This window comes from Panthera pardus, unplaced genomic scaffold, assembly GCF_024362965.1.
Source record: "Panthera pardus isolate Hobbes unplaced genomic scaffold, ASM2436296v1 HiC_scaffold_6, whole genome shotgun sequence".
NCBI classification, from domain to species: domain Eukaryota; kingdom Metazoa; phylum Chordata; class Mammalia; order Carnivora; family Felidae; genus Panthera; species Panthera pardus.
In genome coordinates this window covers 125472339-125491969 of record NW_026526991.1, presented here as the reverse complement: position 1 = coordinate 125491969, position 19631 = coordinate 125472339, and the positions used below count along the sequence as shown (strand labels likewise).

Below are 19631 nucleotides of genomic sequence, written 5' to 3'. Positions count from 1 at the left end.
TGACACAGGTACTTACTATCCCCATGTCACAGTTAAAGAAACTGCATCTATATGTGACTGGGTTACTGCAGGGTAACACAGCTCGGGAAGGGCAAAATTCAGACTCAGCTCTAGGTCCACCCCCCCCACGGAGTTAGATTTCTTAACCATGGCACCATGCTATTGACGTGGTTCACTTTTTACGTGTAAGTCTTGCTCCAGTGATTAGCGGCATCTGTTTCCAAATGCTCTATCTGCCCACTGGAAGGGATACCTCAACTCCTTCACACGGGATTCCCTCATTTTGACAACTTGCTTGGACTACTACATTTCGTATGTTACCTTATCTGCCAGACTGAACTCCTCCCAGCACCTGTTTTTGGGTTTATTTTCCTGTCTCCATGTCTATGACCAGTTCATATTTGAGGTTTTACTTCCTTCTATCTGTTGCTTTCTACTACAGTTTGTTAAGTCAAGCCCAGCTGCATGCTGAGATATGGCAGTGGTTAAGAGAAAACCCCGTCTATGTATTTATCTCATATAGGTGGAAAACTCTATTCATGACCATAGTGGGGGGAAATGTAGCCATGCTAGGCTTTGTTTACACTCTTTCATAAGTTAAATTCTATGGGTTGTGGACTTTACCAAAGAGAAGAGAAGATACTGTACCTGGCACTAACCCATTTGGGAAAGGAAGCAAATGGTGGAGAATTGCCCACCGCAAGCAAATCAATGAGGTAAACAACTTGTTTCCGGCCCATTTGAATGTCTCCTGAAGATCCCTTTTTGGTTTCAATGCTTCATTTAACCTTCATTCTTAAAGACTATTTTAGGAGAGTACAAAGTTCCTGATTGGTAGTTATTTTCTTTCTTTAGACTGAAGATAACATTCCATTGTCTTTTCTCCTTCTTTTCTGTTTTCAAGTTCATGTGTTTATTTTTAGGGAGAGAGAGAGAGAGAGAGGGCGCGAGTGCATGAGTAGGGGGGAGGCAAAGAGAGAAGGGCAGAAAGAATCCTAAGAAGGCACCATGCTGTCAGTGCAGGGCCCGATATGGGACTCAATCTCATGAACCATGAGATCACCACTTGAGCTGAAATCAGGGGTTGGACGCTTAACTAACCGAGACACCCAGGCAACCCTGACTCTTCTCCTTCTAATTATCACTGTTGAAAAGTCAGAATTTAGTCTGCCACTTCCTAAAAGCTATTTGTCCCCCTACCCACTCTCCTGGCTGATTGTAACATTTTCCTTTTATCTTTAGGTTTTTTTAGATTAGCATGTCTTTCTATTTATTTCTCTTTCTATTTATACTTGCTTAGTTGTTTGGGTTCCTTGGGATTCTTGTTTTTGTAAATGTGACATCTTTCATCAGTTTTAGAAAAGTCTTAATCATTAGCATTTCAAATATTGCTTCTGTTCCATTATATCTCTCACTTTTCTTTCTGGGGTGACAATTAAATGTATATTATATCTTTTATAAGCATACTGTATGTGTCTTAACCTCTCTTCTATATTTTCCATCCTTTTGCTTATTGTGATTTTTCCCTAGATTCCTTTGACTTATTTTCCAGTTCACTATTTTTCTCTTCATCTCTATCTAATCTGCCTAAAAGACAAAACACACACACAAAAAAACAAAAAACAAAACAAAAAAAAAAACCCACTTCCATTGAGATCTAAATTTCAGCTATTCTATTTTATCCAGTTCGGAAAATTTTAGTTGGTTCTCTTCCATATTTGCAGTGTCACTTTTTATAGTTTGCATTTCCTTGCTGAGAGTTTTAAGTTTGACTTTTATCTCCATGAGCTTGTTTACCAATCATAACTGTTTACCAATCTGTGATATTAGTATGTTTGTTTCCACTGTCTGTTACTCATATTGCATCTCATTTATGTTATATCCCCTCCTCATGTACGTGAGTATCTTTGATAGTGTGCCGGCTATTGCATATGAAAAATTATGAATAGAAATGAAATCTAGGCTGATTTTATCCCCCTTTGAAGAAGATTCTAAATTGCTTTTGCCAGATGTACAAGGATGTATTAACAATCCAGGGTCCTCTCTCAGCCAGGGTCCCCCTCAGATTTTGGGGCCACTCAGGTGACTTAAAGCTGGAATACAGTCTCTGTGAAAGCTGTTTTAATTTTGTTTTACCTAGGATATGGTTTACCAGGACTTCCACCCTGTTCCGGCTCTGGCCTAAAACTCTGATCCTCTTTGTCCTGAGAGGCTCACAGAGGTGCTGCCAATCCCTTCTGAATCAGCAAATGCCCTGTAGACAAAAGGTATCTGAAATACTAGGCTCACATCTCTCTCAGATATTAACTCAAAAATTTCACATTACCTTGTCAGTTCTTTGCTGCATTTAGGAAGATGTTTTTTAAATATCAGCTTACAAATTTTAAATTGTGTTTTTCAGGAGAGTTGGTCTGAGTTACTTTTATGGAAAGTAGGTGTTCTATCCTTTATGTCTGTACAATGCTTTGCCAACTTAGACCCTGAAGCCTCATTTAGAAGACTAAAACAGTCATGAGTCAACTGATCTTTTAAGGAGATTACTTTTTAATCTTGTAAAACAGTATCTGAAATCATACCATGACTGCACTACATTGAAAAATGTGAAACAACTTTTGAGTTTTCTTGAGTTAAATTTGAAAGCAGGCCAATTGGAGTTTGTGTAAGAAACTGTCAGGAAACTAAAATATAAAGTTCCATCAGCCAAGAGAATCTGGTTTATATTTGAGTGAAATGTCTCTAAATACAAATGAAATATGGAAAATCTTTTGTTCAAAAAAAACCAGGTAACCAAAAAAATCAATTTAAAAACAAAAAGAAAATCTCAAAATACATTCTCATTCACTCCTACATTAAGGATACATCCTTAATTTCAGGTGAGAATGCGTTAAAGCTGAAAGTAGTGATAGAAACTTTGGTCATCTGACCAATTAATACCCATCTCTCTTTCCTCCACCCCCATCCCCAAATCTATTCTGTCCTAGGGGACACTGATTTGTTCAAGTAGCAGATCGAGATATCCTGAGCTCAAAAAAAGTAGAACCCTGTGAAAACCCCCGGAGGCTTAATAATAATTGATTTAAAGTAGTTATGATAAATTCATTCTACTATAAATTCCCTAATCTCTCTTGCAGCCAATTCTGGCCAATGATGTATGTAAGTAAGCGGGCTGTGTGAAAATCTTCTTCCTTGATTAAAAAAATACAAAATCGAAACAAATAGAATTATCTCTTCTCCCTTGTTCTGCATCTGTAGTCAGACAAGATGTTCAGAACTACTGCAGCCATTTTTTGACCATAGGAAACAAACACAAGATGACAAATCAACACACGAAGGATGGTAGAACAGAACCTGAGTTGCTAAACAAACCACGAGATCATCTACCTCCTGATTTGTATTTAGATAAAAACATAAACATCCTTATATTTTAAGTTGCCAGCAGTTGGGTTTCCTATGATCTGACACTGAAAACATCCATAACTAATGTATTTACTCAAATATGCTCATATTGTAATGTTTGGGTCCAGGCTTGACTAGAGACAACGCTTGAAATTTGTGTCACCTACCATAATACAAGAGTCCTGAGGTTCAAGGTCAAAGTCAGTGAAGTTCAAGAGAACACGGTGATTTCTTTCCACCCGAATGACCCAGGAGCAGTCAGTGTTACTCCTATAAGGACTGGGGTAATTTGGAGAATGAATCTCTCCATTGGGAGCCTGGAAAATGCCGCCACAACCTGTAAGTAGGAAACCCAGTTCAAAAATGAGAGGAATCCCTGATGGATAAAGCTTTGCCCAATTACCTGGTAGCATAGAACAATATGATGCTTTGTTTGACCACCAGTTTTATGTAGTTGATGATATAATCAGCGTGCAGAACTAAATATCCACCATTCATTCATTCATCCCAACAAAATGAAGGATGACGAAGAAAATACTTCAAATAACTTAAACACTGATGCCAAAAGTAATTTCTAAAATACTCAAACGTAAGTGCAAATAAAATCATGCTCTCATAAAGCCATAAAATGCTTCTTCTTTGTTCTCTAAAAATATAATATACTGTAAGAATAGCACATCTCCTAAGAATTTTGATAATTTAGTAGGAGATGTTTTTAATAATTTAATATCTGCTTTTTAAAATTTAATATTCTGGACCTGGTATAGTTATTCAGTCTTTTTATTCCTATGATATTATCAAGTAAATACCTATCAACATCTATCTCTATGACTTATCATTTCTTGGGTTTATGATAATATAAACCTGTAACGGAAAAATGCGAGTATTTTCTAACAATTGACAATAATTGGATAATCTAAACACTATGTGTATACAATCATATATATAGCCCTCACTAAATTCATGCATCATTAACTTTAGGAAAGGCCTAATATAATTTACTGTATCACCTTAGGGTTCCCAAAGTGGGGCCACAAGGTAGCCTGGGGTCACATCTCTGCTTTAGTATTTTCTACCTATGTGACTTTGGACAAATCACAAACTTCACTAAGTTTCAACTTCCTCATTAGTAAATACATTTCCCTCATAAGGTGGTCGTGAGGATGAAAAGAGGTCGTCCTTGTAGAACAGTTAGATTAGATGCCTGGCACATAGTAATCGTCCAATAAACACGGCTATTCTTACCAGTCATAGCAGTTAACATCTGCTTAAATATTTTGTGTATTAATTTTTTTATTTAAAAAAAATGCAACAGTAAATATTTTTACACTGCCTAAGACCCTGGGCAGAAAATCACTATATAACACACGGTAATTCCTTGCAATTCACAAACTTAACTTTTACAGTCTGGGCACCTGCCAAGCATCCAAAGATCTACACTATGGCATGAAGTAATTTACCACTTTGCTGATGCCCACATTTGAGGTCGGTGAATGGGCCCGAGTCCCTTGGAGGGTAAGTGAGTCTACCCAATTGCCCCACTTCTGTTTTCACCATGGACTTGCATACTTGCAAGGACTGGTTTTCACATATGAGGTGACTCTGGAAGTAAATTCTATCAGAGTTTTCAGGGAAGAGTAAATGCCAGTGCAGTGTGTGCCATTTCAGGAGTCATGAAGTTGTCCCTATGTTGGCCTTTGCACCACTGTCTAATCATTTCATAAAATTTATAAGGGTTCCGCTTAAGTGTCTTGAGATACCTCCTTGGTTTACTCACCTCCAGGGACTGCCTGCCATGTGGCATTGAAGCCTCTCCCATTTATAGAGCTGTCGGTCTTAAAGCGGATGGCTAGCTCATTTCCAGTGCTGGAGACCTGCAAGGGACTCTCAGATGACCTTTGGGCACATAACTGGGCTATTCTGGGCGAGTGGAAATCAGGGCCTCCATAGACCTAAGATGGGATGCAGAAAAAAGGACTGAAATTAAGAGAGAAATTTAAGAAAGGATAACCCTTCCCCTGGCTCCGTTTACCACCATTTCTTGGATTCTATTTTCGTTAGAGAGTGAAATCTCAGTCTCCTTGGGTGGGGATGAACTTTAAACTTGAGCTGGATCTTCAAAGGCACTCCCTCAGCCCTAGGAACACACAAGTTCAACCACCCATAAAATGTCTGCTTATTTTCTCAGTCAGAATTGTAGAGCTGAACTGAACAGACTCTTCCAGAATCTTCCCTATCTCCTCTCTTCCTCTTTCCACATCTTCACAGGATTTCCTGCTTTCTTTGGCAGAGGCATTGCAGATAAAACAGTATCAAGTGTGGCTGTCTAACTCTTCTAGGCGCATATGAATAGTCTGAGCATAAAGCCATGTTGTTTGTGAAAGTCAATTCTCTGAACCCTGATCTCCCAGTTACATTTTGTAGGATCTTCTCCTTTGCACCCTGAATAGTGTATAAGATTAGGCATTTAAAGTAATATTTTGCTTCTTCAGAGAGAGTGGAACATATAACCTCTATCAGCGTGTTCTGTGATTTCCTCAAGAAGGGACTCCCCCAGATTCTCTCTGAACCTACTCCCAGAATCCCACTGGTGGGAACATGACCAAGAGCAGCCAACTTCTTCTGGGGAGTTGCCCTGGAGTCTGCCCAGTATCAGGATGGCTCCTTCTAGATGCATCTCACATGCCCTCAGGTCTCCTAGGCTACTCCAGTTTGCACCCACCTATCTGACTAGGGTCCAGTGCCTCAGTGACACATTCCTCCCAGCAAGTGCCCCTGGGGTCTCACAGCCACATCTTGCAGGCAGGTGGCGCCCAGCCCAGGCCCCGTCTCTGACTCCTCACACATGGGTTCCCGGTGGGGACAGGGGACAGGAAGATAAGACTCAAACAGTATTGAACCCCCACCTCCGGGCCCTGCCAAACTCGAATTTGTAGAAGAAACACTATTTTTGATGACAGTTTTCAGGCATAACGGTATCTGGGTCCTTCCCTCTGCCCCACATGGATAGGCTACATAATTCTGTGCTCCGGGTCAAATCCGGACCAGGGAAAGCGGTGCTGGGTGAATTTGTACACAGCGCCCTCACACCTCTGAAATCTGTGCAGCCCTCTCACCTAGCTGTGCTCTCCCGGATTCCCCAGGCCCCCAGGTCCTCACCCACCCTCAGGGCAGCTGTTGACTGATAGGGGGAATCACTCGAGAGTTCTCCAAGAGGAGAGAGGGAGAACAAGAAGCCTACTTTTGGTGAGGAGTGTGTGATTTGAATCCATAATGATTTCTTTGTCTGATTAATTCCCCCCAGCGATGCGAGAAAGGCCAAAATGAATGAAGCTGCTGTTTCACGGAGGGCTGAGCACAAGGGCTTTAATTGCAAAGGAATGAAGCAGGCGGATGGCTTCAAGCTTATTTTCATAGGAGGAGCTATGTTTGTGTGGCCCCCTAAGTCCCATCAAAAGCAGGACTTTAGGAGGAGCCCTGTGTGGCCCTTTACACGTACACATATGCAAATGGCAGAAACAGATTGCTTCTGGTTACCCCGTCCTTTGCTGTTTGTGGGATCTGCCTGCCCCCCCCACTCCCCATCCCCCCTCCCGCCCAGAACACAGTCCTCAGAGCATGAAACTGACAGCCTGTGCTGCTAATCAGCCATGCTCAATAAACAGCACACATTTGGAGAGAACACTGAGCACAAGGCTTTAGTTCTGACAAAGAAAACTTGCACGTCGGCAAAATATTCTTTGTTTTCCCTGCCCAGGGTCCCCTTAAGATCACAAACATAACGGGGATGAGTCGGCGGGGCCCAGAAGCCTCCAGAAGAATCAACACTGCCGCTTTCGACATTCTTTGCTTCCACTCTAACAGGGCTGGGCTCACAACGGACCATCGCAGAGAGACCAGAGGGAATAAACTGACCACACCAAGCAATTGTCCTGATTTATTGCCCCAAGGAGTGGATTTCCTTTTCTGCTTTATGCAGGTTCAGGCTTCTTTCTCAGAGACTGAAATAAAATCAGCCCAGAGTGTTTCCATGACCCAAACAATAGAACGGTACTTTTGGCTTCCACAAATAAAACCGAGACTTAACGCGTGACTCTTCAAAAGAGGAAAAAGATGGAAAGAATTTCAGGGTGTGGTTCATTCGACTACAGCATATGACTAAACTTCGGGGGGGAAAAAAACTGGGTCTGATGATCAGAGATTAAGAAACGTGTTTTTAGCAAATGCTCAGGATATAGAACATTTCAAAGCCTATGGTTTTAATCTGTTTTGAACATCGCTTTCTGCACTGTTAGCTCCATTTATTGTTACAATCAAGTCAGCATTCCAGGGTTATGAGTAACCAAACGGCTGTTGCTTTAATGCAACTGGCCACTTTCCGCACACTGAGTTTTTAGGGGAAAAAATACTGGCTCTTGGTAAAATCTGGTGAAACCCAGGTAAGCCCCAATACCTGCTGACAGAGAGGTCCTACTTGGCTGTGCTCAGAACAGGAGGGGATAGTGTGCAGGCTGAGAAGAGTGGGTCAAGAAAATCAGCAGTCTCAAGGCCACATACCTACCAGGGGTAACATTCTGAAACCTATAGCTAACGTGTTATCAGCAGCTATGGTATGAGAGATGGAAAAAAATCATTTTATCATCATTAGTGCAAATTTATTACAGCACTGTCCACCTGCCATGAGCATGTGCAAGGATGTCAAATAAGGGTTTTGAACAAAAGGTAAGGGGGTGACTCATTTCAGCCTTAAGTAAGCTTTCCCAAAACACTTAAGGGGCTCAAGATTTTGATGGATTTTGATGGATTTTGATGGAACATGGGAGACCACCTTGTCCTAATATAAATAAGCCCCAGGCTGACTTGTCCTAATATAAATAAGCCCCGGGCTGACTGTAGCCTCTTCTCAGAGCCCTTTTTGTGCAGACACAGGACCCTGCCTAAACGCAGCTGCCTGGAGACCCTGCTTTGTCCCCCTGTCCCCAAGCCACTTACAGCGAGGAGCCCCAGTCTGCTTTCTCACGTAATGGGCGGGACAAAACGCAAAGCACAATGAACCCATTTACATTTTGCCAAGTGGGCAACAATCACAGGCACTTCGGAATATGAAAATGAAGGGTTCGGAACATTTCACATTACTGTGGAAAAGTCTGCTGCCAGCCCTTTGTAAGTGTTAAGGGGTTTTATGCCACCGAAAAATTCCTTGCTGGCAAGAAGGACCATTTGAACCTTCCACATGTGAGTGTTGTTCCTACTCATACTGGGAGTGTGAATTTCAAGAGCCACCTTGTTCCCCTAAAACCTTTCCTCTTCTGAGATGGAGCCATGACTTGGCAACACCCAGTACTTACATGAAGACAAGGGTAGAGGTTTTAACCCAAGGACGTACCTGCTGTCTCTGATTTCACTTACTGAGCATTATCCGCCTTTGGAGAGCCTGGCACTGCTAAACGCAATTCTGTGAGTCTGCGTCCACTCCGTGAGGGCACGGTTTGGGAACCCCACTTCTTTTCAAGGAAAGGACTTGTTTTCTAAGTAAAGTTTTTAAGCATTAAAGTTTCCTATGAGGTCTGTGCTGCTCATTCCAATAACTTGCACATTACCCACCTCTGTCTATCTTTACGTACTGGCTTATGTGCAGCACCGAGGAGCGGATGAGCTCAGTTCTTAGCTTTTCCACCCACTATCCTCAGGGTCATGGAAAGACCCATCAATATTTCCAAGCCCCTGTTTGGACAACAATAAAACGGGGACAAAATTCCCTTCATACCCTGCTGGATTATTTAACATTCAAAGGGGAAAATGGATGTCACAGTCCCTTTGCAAGCCACCACCCACGCACGTTATTATGGCATGTCAGGGATTCGTATGCTTTCATTCTTTCCACAAATGTACATCAAGTGTTCACTATTTGCCAAGTAGTCTGCGGCAGGTATAGCAGGAAAGCAAAACCGAAGCAAACAAACAAACAAATACCCAGGCTTTCATGGAGTTTAAGTTCTACTAGATACGGAACCTTGCCATGAAACGCTCTAGCAATCTCCAGAGCTGAGGCGATAGGCGCTTTGTCCATAGGAAGCCATTCAGTTTTGCACTCAGTTTCGGTTCCTAATGACCAGGGCCCTGCGATAAATGGCTGGTTGTAACAGATTCTCAAGGTCATCCCAACTATCTGAGATAAACCCTGTGCAGTAGTGTTGCGTTTCGTGCCCTGCACCATGTTGACCCCCCTCAGATTGCAGCTGCCCTCTCACCCCAAGCCCGCCCCTTCTCTACACTCTGCCTCCTCACTGCCTTGCCTAAGGGAGTTTTCTCAGACTGAAATGGAGGGCATTAACAATCCCCAGTGCAATCCATCAATGGGGACAGGAGCTGGGGGACCAGTGCCTCAGACTCTCACCCTTAGGGGCATGGTTCTGACGAGCAGTCCCCATAGCCCCTCAGAGGGTCCCAGTGGGATAAAGCTCAAGTGGCCCACAGGGGCTCCCATCACTGGCTCTTCCTCCTTCACCCTCCCTCCCACTGTCCCCTTTCCTCCTGCTTTCTGATACCACCTGCTAGTCCAACTGCCTGCCCCCAAGTCCTTCAAGAGTCACTGCTTTTAGGGAAAGCCAAACTGAGATAGTAATCCCATTTGCCCATAAACATCACTCACAAAGAAGTGACACTCATCAAAATGTCTAAAAATAGAACACCACTGGCCCCTGCAAATAATTTGCACAGCGATCTCCAGTTCTACCCCAAATTTGGCATGCGCTGGAAAGCAATCTAAATTCCTACCTCCAGGACGTCAAAGTTGCACCTTGCGTGATACTCCACATCAAAGTCGTGGATGGTGAGCTGAATGCTACTCCCAGGGGCTGTGTTAATGTACCAGATGCACTCCTTGTTGGGGGGGTACGTGTTAGGGTACCCGGGGCTGCTGAAGGTGCCCGTGGTCCCAGACAACTCCCCGCCACAGCCTGTTAAAACAGGAAGGCTCAGTCAGTTCAAAGTGGACACTGTCATTAGGAAAAACTCAAAAATCCAACTACCCAAAAGATAATTGAAAATGCACAATGCCTAATTTAGGGGAAAACTCATAAAGTTATAATAGAGTTAAAATTAAGCAGTTATAAAACAATGAGAAAAAAATCATGGCTACAACTTACTAAATTTCTTCCTAAAAAATATATTGATTATAACATTTGGTACAAAAATTCTCAGTCCTTATTCTCACCACATCAAAACTTTGGTAAGATGTTTTAAATAGAATTCCAATTTTTAGATTTTCTTCATTATATTTAGGAAAAAATTTCACAGTAGAAAGTACAATGAACTACGTAAGCAGTGTTAGCAAATACCATGTCTCTCGACCTTCAGTTTCCTTGTATGCAACATGTTATTTCTAAGTCCTTATCAGACCCAAGATCTAGAATACTAAGAGCTAAAAGTTATTACCTTTGTATGGGAGCCTACAGGAAATAAAAAAAATAAATAAATGATATGTTCATAGCAGCTTTATTGGTATTGGTAATTGTTTCCATGTGGAAACAACCAAGATGTCCTTCAGTAGCTACAAGGATAAATACATTGTGGTCCATCCACGCAATGGAATATTATTTGACTCTGACAACAAAGGAGCTACCAAGCCAGAAAAAGATGTGGAAGAAATTCATAAATAAAAGAAAGCAGTCTGAGAAGCCTCCATACTATATAATTTCAAGTCTATGAAATTCTGGAAAAGGCAAAATTGTGGGGACAGTAAAAAAGATAAGTAGTTGCCAGGAGCTAGAGGAGAGGAGAAATAAATAGGTTGAGCATAGATTTTTAGGGCAGTAAAGCTACTATGTATGATACTATAATGGTGGATATATATATTACACATTTGTCAGTCAGGTGGGACAATGCCAAGAGTGAACCCTAATGTAAACTGTGGGCTTTGGGTGATAATGCAATGTCACTGTAGGTTTACCAGTTGTAACAAATGTCCCCCTCTGGGTGGGGGTGGGTGCAGATGTTGATAATGGGAGAGGCACTGCATGTATGGGGACGGGGTAAATGGGAACTCTACCTTCTACTTAATTTTACTGTGAACTTAAAACTCTTCTAAAAAATAAAGTCTATTTCAAACAAAAACAGTCAATCATCAATTCAATGATACAGGTCCTGACCCAGAAAACTTACATCTAAAAACCAACTAAATAGGGGCGCCTGGGAGGCCCAGTCAGTTAGGCATCTGACTCTGGCTCAGGTCATGATCTCGTGGTTCGTGAATTCAAGCCCCGTGTCAGGCTCTGTGCTGACAGCTCGGAGCCTGGACCCTGCTGCGGATTCTGTGTCTCCCTCTCTCCCTTCCCCTCCCCTGCTCGTGCTCTGTCTCTCTCTCTCAAAAATAAATAAACAATAAAAAAAACTTTTTTAATTTTAATTGAAAACCAACTAAACAAATAGAAACTGGGTATATAAAACCCAAACATGAAGCTTATGTTTTATGAATGTTTACACAGCATGGCTTAGAAAGTAATTAAGGCAAATCATTACAACAACCAACCCAATATTGCAACACACGGTATATAGTAAGAAAAACTGCCACCATGCACTTAGATGCGCTTTACTGCTTTTCCCCCTATTTGAATACCCATAGTCACCATGTGAAGCAGCTGTTAAGATTATCTCCATTTCTCAAGTGAGCAAATCAATGGAAATAGAGGTCAAGTGCCTTGCCCAAGGTGACCTGGCTTATAAGTGGTTGGAGCAGGACACCAGTCCAGGAAATCTGATAGTGGCCCAAGGACTTCATTACTGAATTCTGCAGACTCACGCGGTGTGTAGAAATCCAGACAGAGATTTGAGGATGGAGAGGCAGAGAAAACTTTGTGAAAGAAGTAAAATTTGAGGAAGGCTCAAATTTTCATGACAAAATTGGAAAAAAATAAAGGTAAAATTAGGGGGAAAGGATAGATCACTTTTTTTTTCCCAATAGCAATTTTTGGTGATTAAAAAACATTGCTTGCTCTGTCAACATATCAAAGTCACCTTTTTTATTTTTTCAACATATTCTTTACTGGATGGCAAATTGTTCCAAGTATCTCCTCTTATTCCGTATCAAGGCCTTTTGGGTTTATAAAATGACAGTACCAGGGCACCTGGGTGGCTCAGTTGGTTAAGCCTCCAATTCTTGGTTTGGGCTCAGGTCATGCTCTCACAGTTTGTGAGTTCGAGCCCTGCATCACTGAGATTCTCTCTCCTTCTATCTCTGCGCCTTCCCCCCTTGTGCCCTCTCTCTCTCTCTCTCTCTGTCAAAATAAATAAATTTTAAGAAATGGCAGTACCTCCTCACTCCAAGATGAACATATGTGCATTGTCACATGAGTACAATTAACCTGCCATGACTTAAAACAAGCCCCTAAAGCTGAGGTCATGTCTACTCTCTGCCCCATGCAAATGTGCTCTGTACAGTGAGTTAGAAACAGGATTTATAAAGGATTCAGAAGAAATACTCTCCATACAGAATCTCGACTTAGCTGAAAAGAGCTGAGGAGAATTCTAAGAACCTTGACCTCAGTACAGAAATCTGATTCCAGTTCCAAATGCCACCACCTTCTGGAGTGCCCGTTTCCTCCTTCTAGTTGAAAACCTGTGTTTTCAGGCTTCAAGTTTGTTGCACAGGGTAGTATCTTTCCTGGGGCCTGTAAAGTTCCAACCTTTATTTCTCATTAAAACCCTTTGGGCGGGGGGGGGGGGGGGAATAGTTTAAAGTTAGACGCACTGATATTGTTTATAGACTCTGGTGAATGTCACAAAAACATGAATGCCATGAAAGATTAGAAAATATTTTTCCTACTAGAACAACACATGGAAAATGTTCCTGAAGCCAAAATCAGCACAGTTTACTCAGCACCACTGCACAACTGTGGGGGCACCAGTCACAGTAGATGCCACCGAGTGATGCCCTCTGGAGTCTTGTGACACAGTGACCCCCTAAAAATTATCAGAAGTTGTAACACCTTCTATTAAAATACATCACAGGGAAGCAAAAGCCTTCCGATACCCCACCCTCTTCCTTTCAGCCTACATTTTCAGCTTCTGTGGATCCTGAGACCAGTTGTATCAGATAAAAAAAAATCCAATGAAAAAAATCTTTGGAGGAAAATACCTTGGTGGCCACATCGCATAAAAGAGAACAAGGAAAGGGAATCTTGGGTATCTCCCAGTTCTCATTTTTATTTCACTCCAGTTCACCAGACAATCTAATTCCATTTTTTTAATCATAGTTGATTCATCTAAAAATCTGCCTGACATTTTCCATTGTCTTTTCCAGTGGTTTTAGGTTACCTTGTAAATTCCTTTGTGAATAACAGGATACGAATACCCTTAAACTAGTCAGTGTAAAAGCTGGAATGATAATATCAGGTTCTTGGCAGGCAGTGATGCTTTGAAAAACTACAGCACTGATTTTATTCACCCACTTACAGCTCTGGAGACCCACAGTGTACTTTTCCCCAAGATTTAAAACAAACATAAACAAGGTTTATAAAATACAAAACCAGATCGTATTTTTAAATCTGTTATGGTTTCTTCTCATCAATAGCACTTATGTGTGTGCCTTTTAAAGGCAAATCCCAGTATCATTAAAAGTACCCTATTGGAAGACTTACCCTATGACCCAGCAATAGCACTGCTAGGAATTTACCCAAGGGATGCATAGGGGCACTTGTACCCCAATGTTTATAGCAGTACTCTCAACAATAGCCAAATTATGGAAAGACCCTAAATATCCATCAACTGATGAATGGATAAAAAAAATTGTGGTTTATATACACAATGGAGTACTATGTGGCAATGAGAAAGAATGAAATCTGGCCCTTTGTAGCAATATGGATGGAACTGGAGAGTGTGATGCTAAGTGAAATAAGCCATACAGAGAAAGACAGATACCATATGGTTTCACTCTTACGTGGATCCTGAGAAACTTAACAGAAACCCAGGGGGAGGGGAAGGAAAAAAAAAAAAGAGGTTAGAGTGGAAGAGAGCCAAAGCATAAGAGACTCTTAAAAACTGAGAACAACTGAGGGTTGATGGGGGGTGGGAGGGAGGGGAGGGTGAGTGGTGGGTATTGAGGAGGGCACCTTTTGGGATGAGCACTGGGTGTTGTATGGAAACCAGTTTGACAATAAACTTCATATATTGAAAAAAAAAAAGTACCCTATTGGAGGGGCGCCTGGGTGGCTCAGTAGGTTGAGCGTCCGACTTCGGCTCAGGTCATGATCTCACGGTTCGTGAGCTCGGGCCCACATCAGGCTCTGTACTGGCAGCTCAGAGCCCGGAGCCTGCTTCAAATTCTATGTCTCCCTCTCTCTCTGTTCCTCCCTGGCTCATGCTCTGTCTCTCTTTCCTTCAAAAATAAATAAAAACATTAAAAAAAAGATATTAAAAAAAAATTACCCCATTGGAGTGAAAATACTGTGTGTCGAGGAGAGAAAGAAAGTATTGGCACTTGAAAACTATGAAGCTTTCTTTTTATCCTTTGTGCGCTCACTACCTCTGAGGCTTAACGTAGCAAAAGGTTAAAAACTTTGATTTAAAAGTTCACATCAAATGCAAAATAGAATAAGTTAATTTAGTGATATTTCATGGTAAAACTATAAAGTACTGGAAAATAAAATTAATTCTGATAATTAAATTTAACTCTATCTTTGCATTTTCTACATCCTGAAAAAGATAGAAATAACTTTCCAATTACTATTTATTCAGTCAATAAATATTTATTGAGCATGTGCAATACGTGATCTAGAAGTTGTGCATATTTAATGTCTCTGGGAAAAAAAAACACACACAAAAAAAACAAAATAACAACTCCATTTATAGACCTAAAAAGTGCTATCCCCACATGCCTTTCTGTAAATCACTAAACTCTTTTTGTTTTCCCTTCAGTTTGCAAAGAGTAATTTCAATATGTTTGACTTGGAAAAAAACAAACAGTGAACTCTATTTTATCCTTTACCTGTTAATTGGTGGTAAATTACAAATAAGAATAAATAAATGACAGGGACACCTGGGTGGCTCAGTCTGTTAAGCATCTGACTTCAGCTCAGGTCATGATCTCATGGCTCATGAGCTGGAGCCCCACCTCGGGCTCTGTGCGGACAGCTCAAAGCCTGGAGCCTGCTTCAGATTCTGTGTCTCCTTTCTTCTCTGCCCTCCCTTACTCACGCTCTGTCTCTGTCTCTCTCTCTGTCTCTCTCTCTCTTTCTTTCTTAAAAATAAAAAAAAATAATAAACAGACAAAACAAGAATAAATAAATGATCATATTGCATTGCTAAAAGATATTTTAATTTTTGTTAGTTTCAATAGGATAATGTTAGCATAATTCTCTTTTGGGACTTATTTTGAGTCCACAGATGAGAGATTTTAATCAACATTTAGCCTGCTATGCCTCACTTTCTTGGGTTTTATCACATTTTCCTTGATTTGGGGATTCTTTGACAGATGTGTAGATGATATCAGGCAAAGGAAAATCTGTCAAAGTATACATTTTAAAAACTGAAAAAATGAATGATGTCTGGGGCTTTTTCTATGCTCTCTTTTAGTGACAAGAGAAAACATATTCACAAAAAAATTAAGAAAATTTCTATTAGCCAAAAAATTAAATATGTAGTGAATTTATTTGATACTTTCATAAATTCAAGCTATCATTAGGCTAAAAGTGAAACATTACAACATGAATTTGGAATTGTATGATTATGGATGAAAATGGAAAATTAGAAAGTCACACCAAAAGCTGGACTTTTTAAATTATAAATGAAAGCAGGGACACCTGGGTGGCTCAGTCAGTTAAGCGTCTGACTTCAGATCAGTTCAGGACCTTGCAGTTCGTGACTTCCAGCCCCGCGTCCGACTCTACTGACATCTCAGAGCCTGGAGCCTGCTTTGGATTCTGTGTCTCCCTCTCTCTCTGCCCCTCCCCCACTCTCACTTTATCTCTCTCTCAAAAATAAACAAACATTAAAAAAATTCTTTCTTAAATTAAAAAATTTTTTTTAAATTGTGGGGTTTTTAAAGAATGTAGAATGTGAGTCTTCCAAATTTGATTTATGCATCATTTTCCACTTAATTAGCTGTGGAAAAGGGAGTCAGTTCCAATACAAGAAATGGGATTTAGAACCTATATTAGCCCATCATCAAGGAAAAGGAATATGAAGACAATTCAAAAGTCTCACTGTGTATAATTCTAAAACAGAGAAAATGTGTGCCAGATGCTGAAATGAATCAACAGCTAAGTTTAATTCTGCCTCATCAATCAATATCTTATTCATATTGGGTAACATGGCTGTTCATTTTGATGTACTATTCTGCACCTCCTATGGAAGAGAGACAAGGTGGGTTTTTGTTTTGTTCTTAACAAGGTTTATGGAATTCAAAAATATACCTGTCAGGGAAGGTGCTTTACCTCTATAGTTGTTATCAGTGTTGTTAATGTCCAATACTAAAAACTTTCTACACGAACAATTATCTTCAGTTTACTTTCTTGTTAAATTTAAATTTGGGGGGCGGTGGGGGGCCTGGAAGAGGAAAAAATGTTTTGTTCACTGCACTATTTCCCTTGGTGTGGGGCTTAGGTCTTGACAATCTCTTGTTAAAATACACTTTCTCCTGAAAGAATCGCAGAAGGAAATGCGTTTCTAAATCCATCCACCCATTCTGGAGACAGAAACAAGGCTTCTGGAAAATTGCACATGTCAAATCTCTTTGAGAGCAGAAATAACGGTACAGACACATGTGTGAATATCACACCTGATGCAACTATGGAGAAGGCACACGGTTGTGGGCGGCTCTGCGACAATCTAACATCATGTTGTTGTCAATCATGCCCACGATTTTGAGGGGTGATGGCGGGGGGTCACAGGAAGGGGAAGGAAAGAGAGATGGAGGCCAGACAAGGCTGGAGATGAAGGAAGTCACATCAACCAGTCAATGGCTATCAGGAAGTAACGTAGGAGGTGATGTGTAGACTTCCAGCATCCTCTCCATCATCATGTTACCTGACCAGTCAGATGAATAATAAAATGTGACAGAAATAAATATGTTTTCTGTAACCGGGCTTTAGGAATCTCAAATAGAGGATAATGATTCAGGAGAGCATTTCAGGGTTAACATAGGGAAAATAATAAAGCAAGGTTTTAAAAGGCTGACAAAGGAGCAGACGGTGGAGTGATGAATAAAGGGTTTTGACAGAGACATATTTGGAAGAAATAGAAAGTGGCTCTTTGTAGCCAACTGGTAACAGAAGATTTTCGTGGAGGAGACAACATGACTTCAGAGTTGTGTAATTTGCATGCTAAGTTGCAAAACTTTTGAAAATATAATAATATTCCAAGTAAAGCACAGACTATGGCATAAGACCAACCTTGGCTCTGTTACTACTTGGATAACTAACCTTTCTATCCTCAGTTTCTTTATCTGTAACAGCACTAATACTTAATGTCGTAGGGCTGTTGCACAGATTACATGAAATAACCAAAGTAAGACTGTTAGCTAGCTGTCTGGCACGTGATAGTCACTGAATACATTCTGTACGTTATAATTTAATGAAAATTCATCCAGATATGAGGTGAGATGAGAGAAAAATTTGGAGGTGGAATCACCATATCAGCTAAATAGCTTTCACGAATACTCGATGAAAGGTAAGAAATCAGTTGTTCATTAAGCTACAGCAAAGATAGTTCATATTTGCAGGGTGGCTCATGGTTTTTCAAACCAGTTTTAATGAGCACATGACGATCTTATCTGACATTCCTAACAACTCTATACAAGAGGCAAGAATGATTGTATCAGGCCCATTTTACAGATGAAGAAAGAAAGTATGGGTGCCCGGGTGGCTCAGTTGGTTGAGCGTCCAACTTTGGCTCAGGTCATGATCTCATGGTGCATGGGTTCGAGTCCTGCATCGGGCTCGCTGCTGTCAGTAAACAGCCCGCGTCATATCGTCTGTCCCCCTCTCTCTCTGCCACTCCCCTGCTCACACTGTCTCTCTTAAAAATAAATCAACATGGGGCGCCTGGGTGGCGCAGTCGGTTAAGCGTCCGACTTCAGCCAGGTCACGATCTCGCGGTCCGTGAGTTCGAGCCCCGCGTCAGGCTCTGGGCTGATGGCTCGGAGCCTGGAGCCTGTTTCCGATTCTGTGTCTCCCTCTCTCTCTGCCCCTCCCCCGTTCATGCTCTGTCTCTCTCTGTCCCAAAAATAAATAAAAAACGTTGAAAAAAAATTTAAAAATAAATAAATAAATAAATAAATAAATAAATAAATAAATCAACATTAGAGTTGAGCAAAGTGAGGCTCCAGAGGGCTACTGGACTCACGGGTCACCTTGTAAATGGCACATTTGAGGCTACCCCCATCTCTATCCATCCCTCCTCCACCCCTACCCCCACGCCCCTTACTCCCAGTTCTGTGTTCTTTCCACTGTGCTTTTTGGACACTTGAGCCCAAAAGCATCGGAATGGCAGTGTTGAACACCACCCTCATTACTGTTCTGTCCATCTAGTGAGGGGAAAATCACCACAGCAACCTGAAAAAAATAAATGAAGCAAAAACTTTTTTCATTTAACGTGCGGCAAATCTGATGAAATCTAATATATTAACATTATTAGACATCAGCTGAACTGGAATAAAATAAGGTCCTACAGAGCATCACATGTTTTTCAGTTTTAATTAGTTAATCTTTCTAAAACTTTTAGTACTGGTGACTGATAATCTATTTGATTTATTTTCCTCCAAACTCCCAGTCATCAGCTGAAAGGAAGTGCTTACCTTATCATCAGGAAGCACGTTGATCTACTGAACTCATAACAAGGAAGAGTTAAAAGCTGTTGCTAAACCTGGTTACTTGTGAAGATCATTTAAATCTTTTTCATAAAAGGACTTTGCTATCATTGTTTTTTTCTCTTGGTCTAAAACAAGCAAGTTATAAAATTTCAGAATGCACACATAAAAATGAGGCATAATCTACGTATGTTCCATCCTCAGAGTTTTGAGTTGTTGTTTTTAAATAAAAAAGTTCTAATAAAAGCAAACCAGCAATGAAACAGGGAAATGGAATCCCAGGCACAAAGTGTTTAAAGCTCTCTCTGTATTTCCCTACGATTGCTCAGATGTAGTTGTTACTTTATACTTGGCATTTTTCTGGAACTATTTTCCATAAACCAATAGCACTGGGAGGACTGTCAGCGTGGAACTGGTGTGTTCAAGGCCCACC

The 19631-nt window shown here is 40.9% G+C and overlaps 1 protein-coding gene across 1 annotated transcript in view; it reads right to left on the bottom strand.

The window, feature by feature from the left end:
• Nucleotides 1–19631, bottom strand: part of CUBN (cubilin) — a 273842-nt gene that overhangs the window by 137488 nt on the left and 116723 nt on the right. The window contains exons 29-31 of the mRNA XM_019460669.2: nucleotides 10174–10355; nucleotides 5174–5348; nucleotides 3564–3733 (exon numbers count right to left, since the gene is read on the bottom strand). Of these exons, the coding sequence (XP_019316214.2) occupies nucleotides 3564–3733; nucleotides 5174–5348; nucleotides 10174–10355 (527 nt within the window). The remainder of the gene's footprint in view (nucleotides 1–3563; nucleotides 3734–5173; nucleotides 5349–10173; nucleotides 10356–19631) is intronic.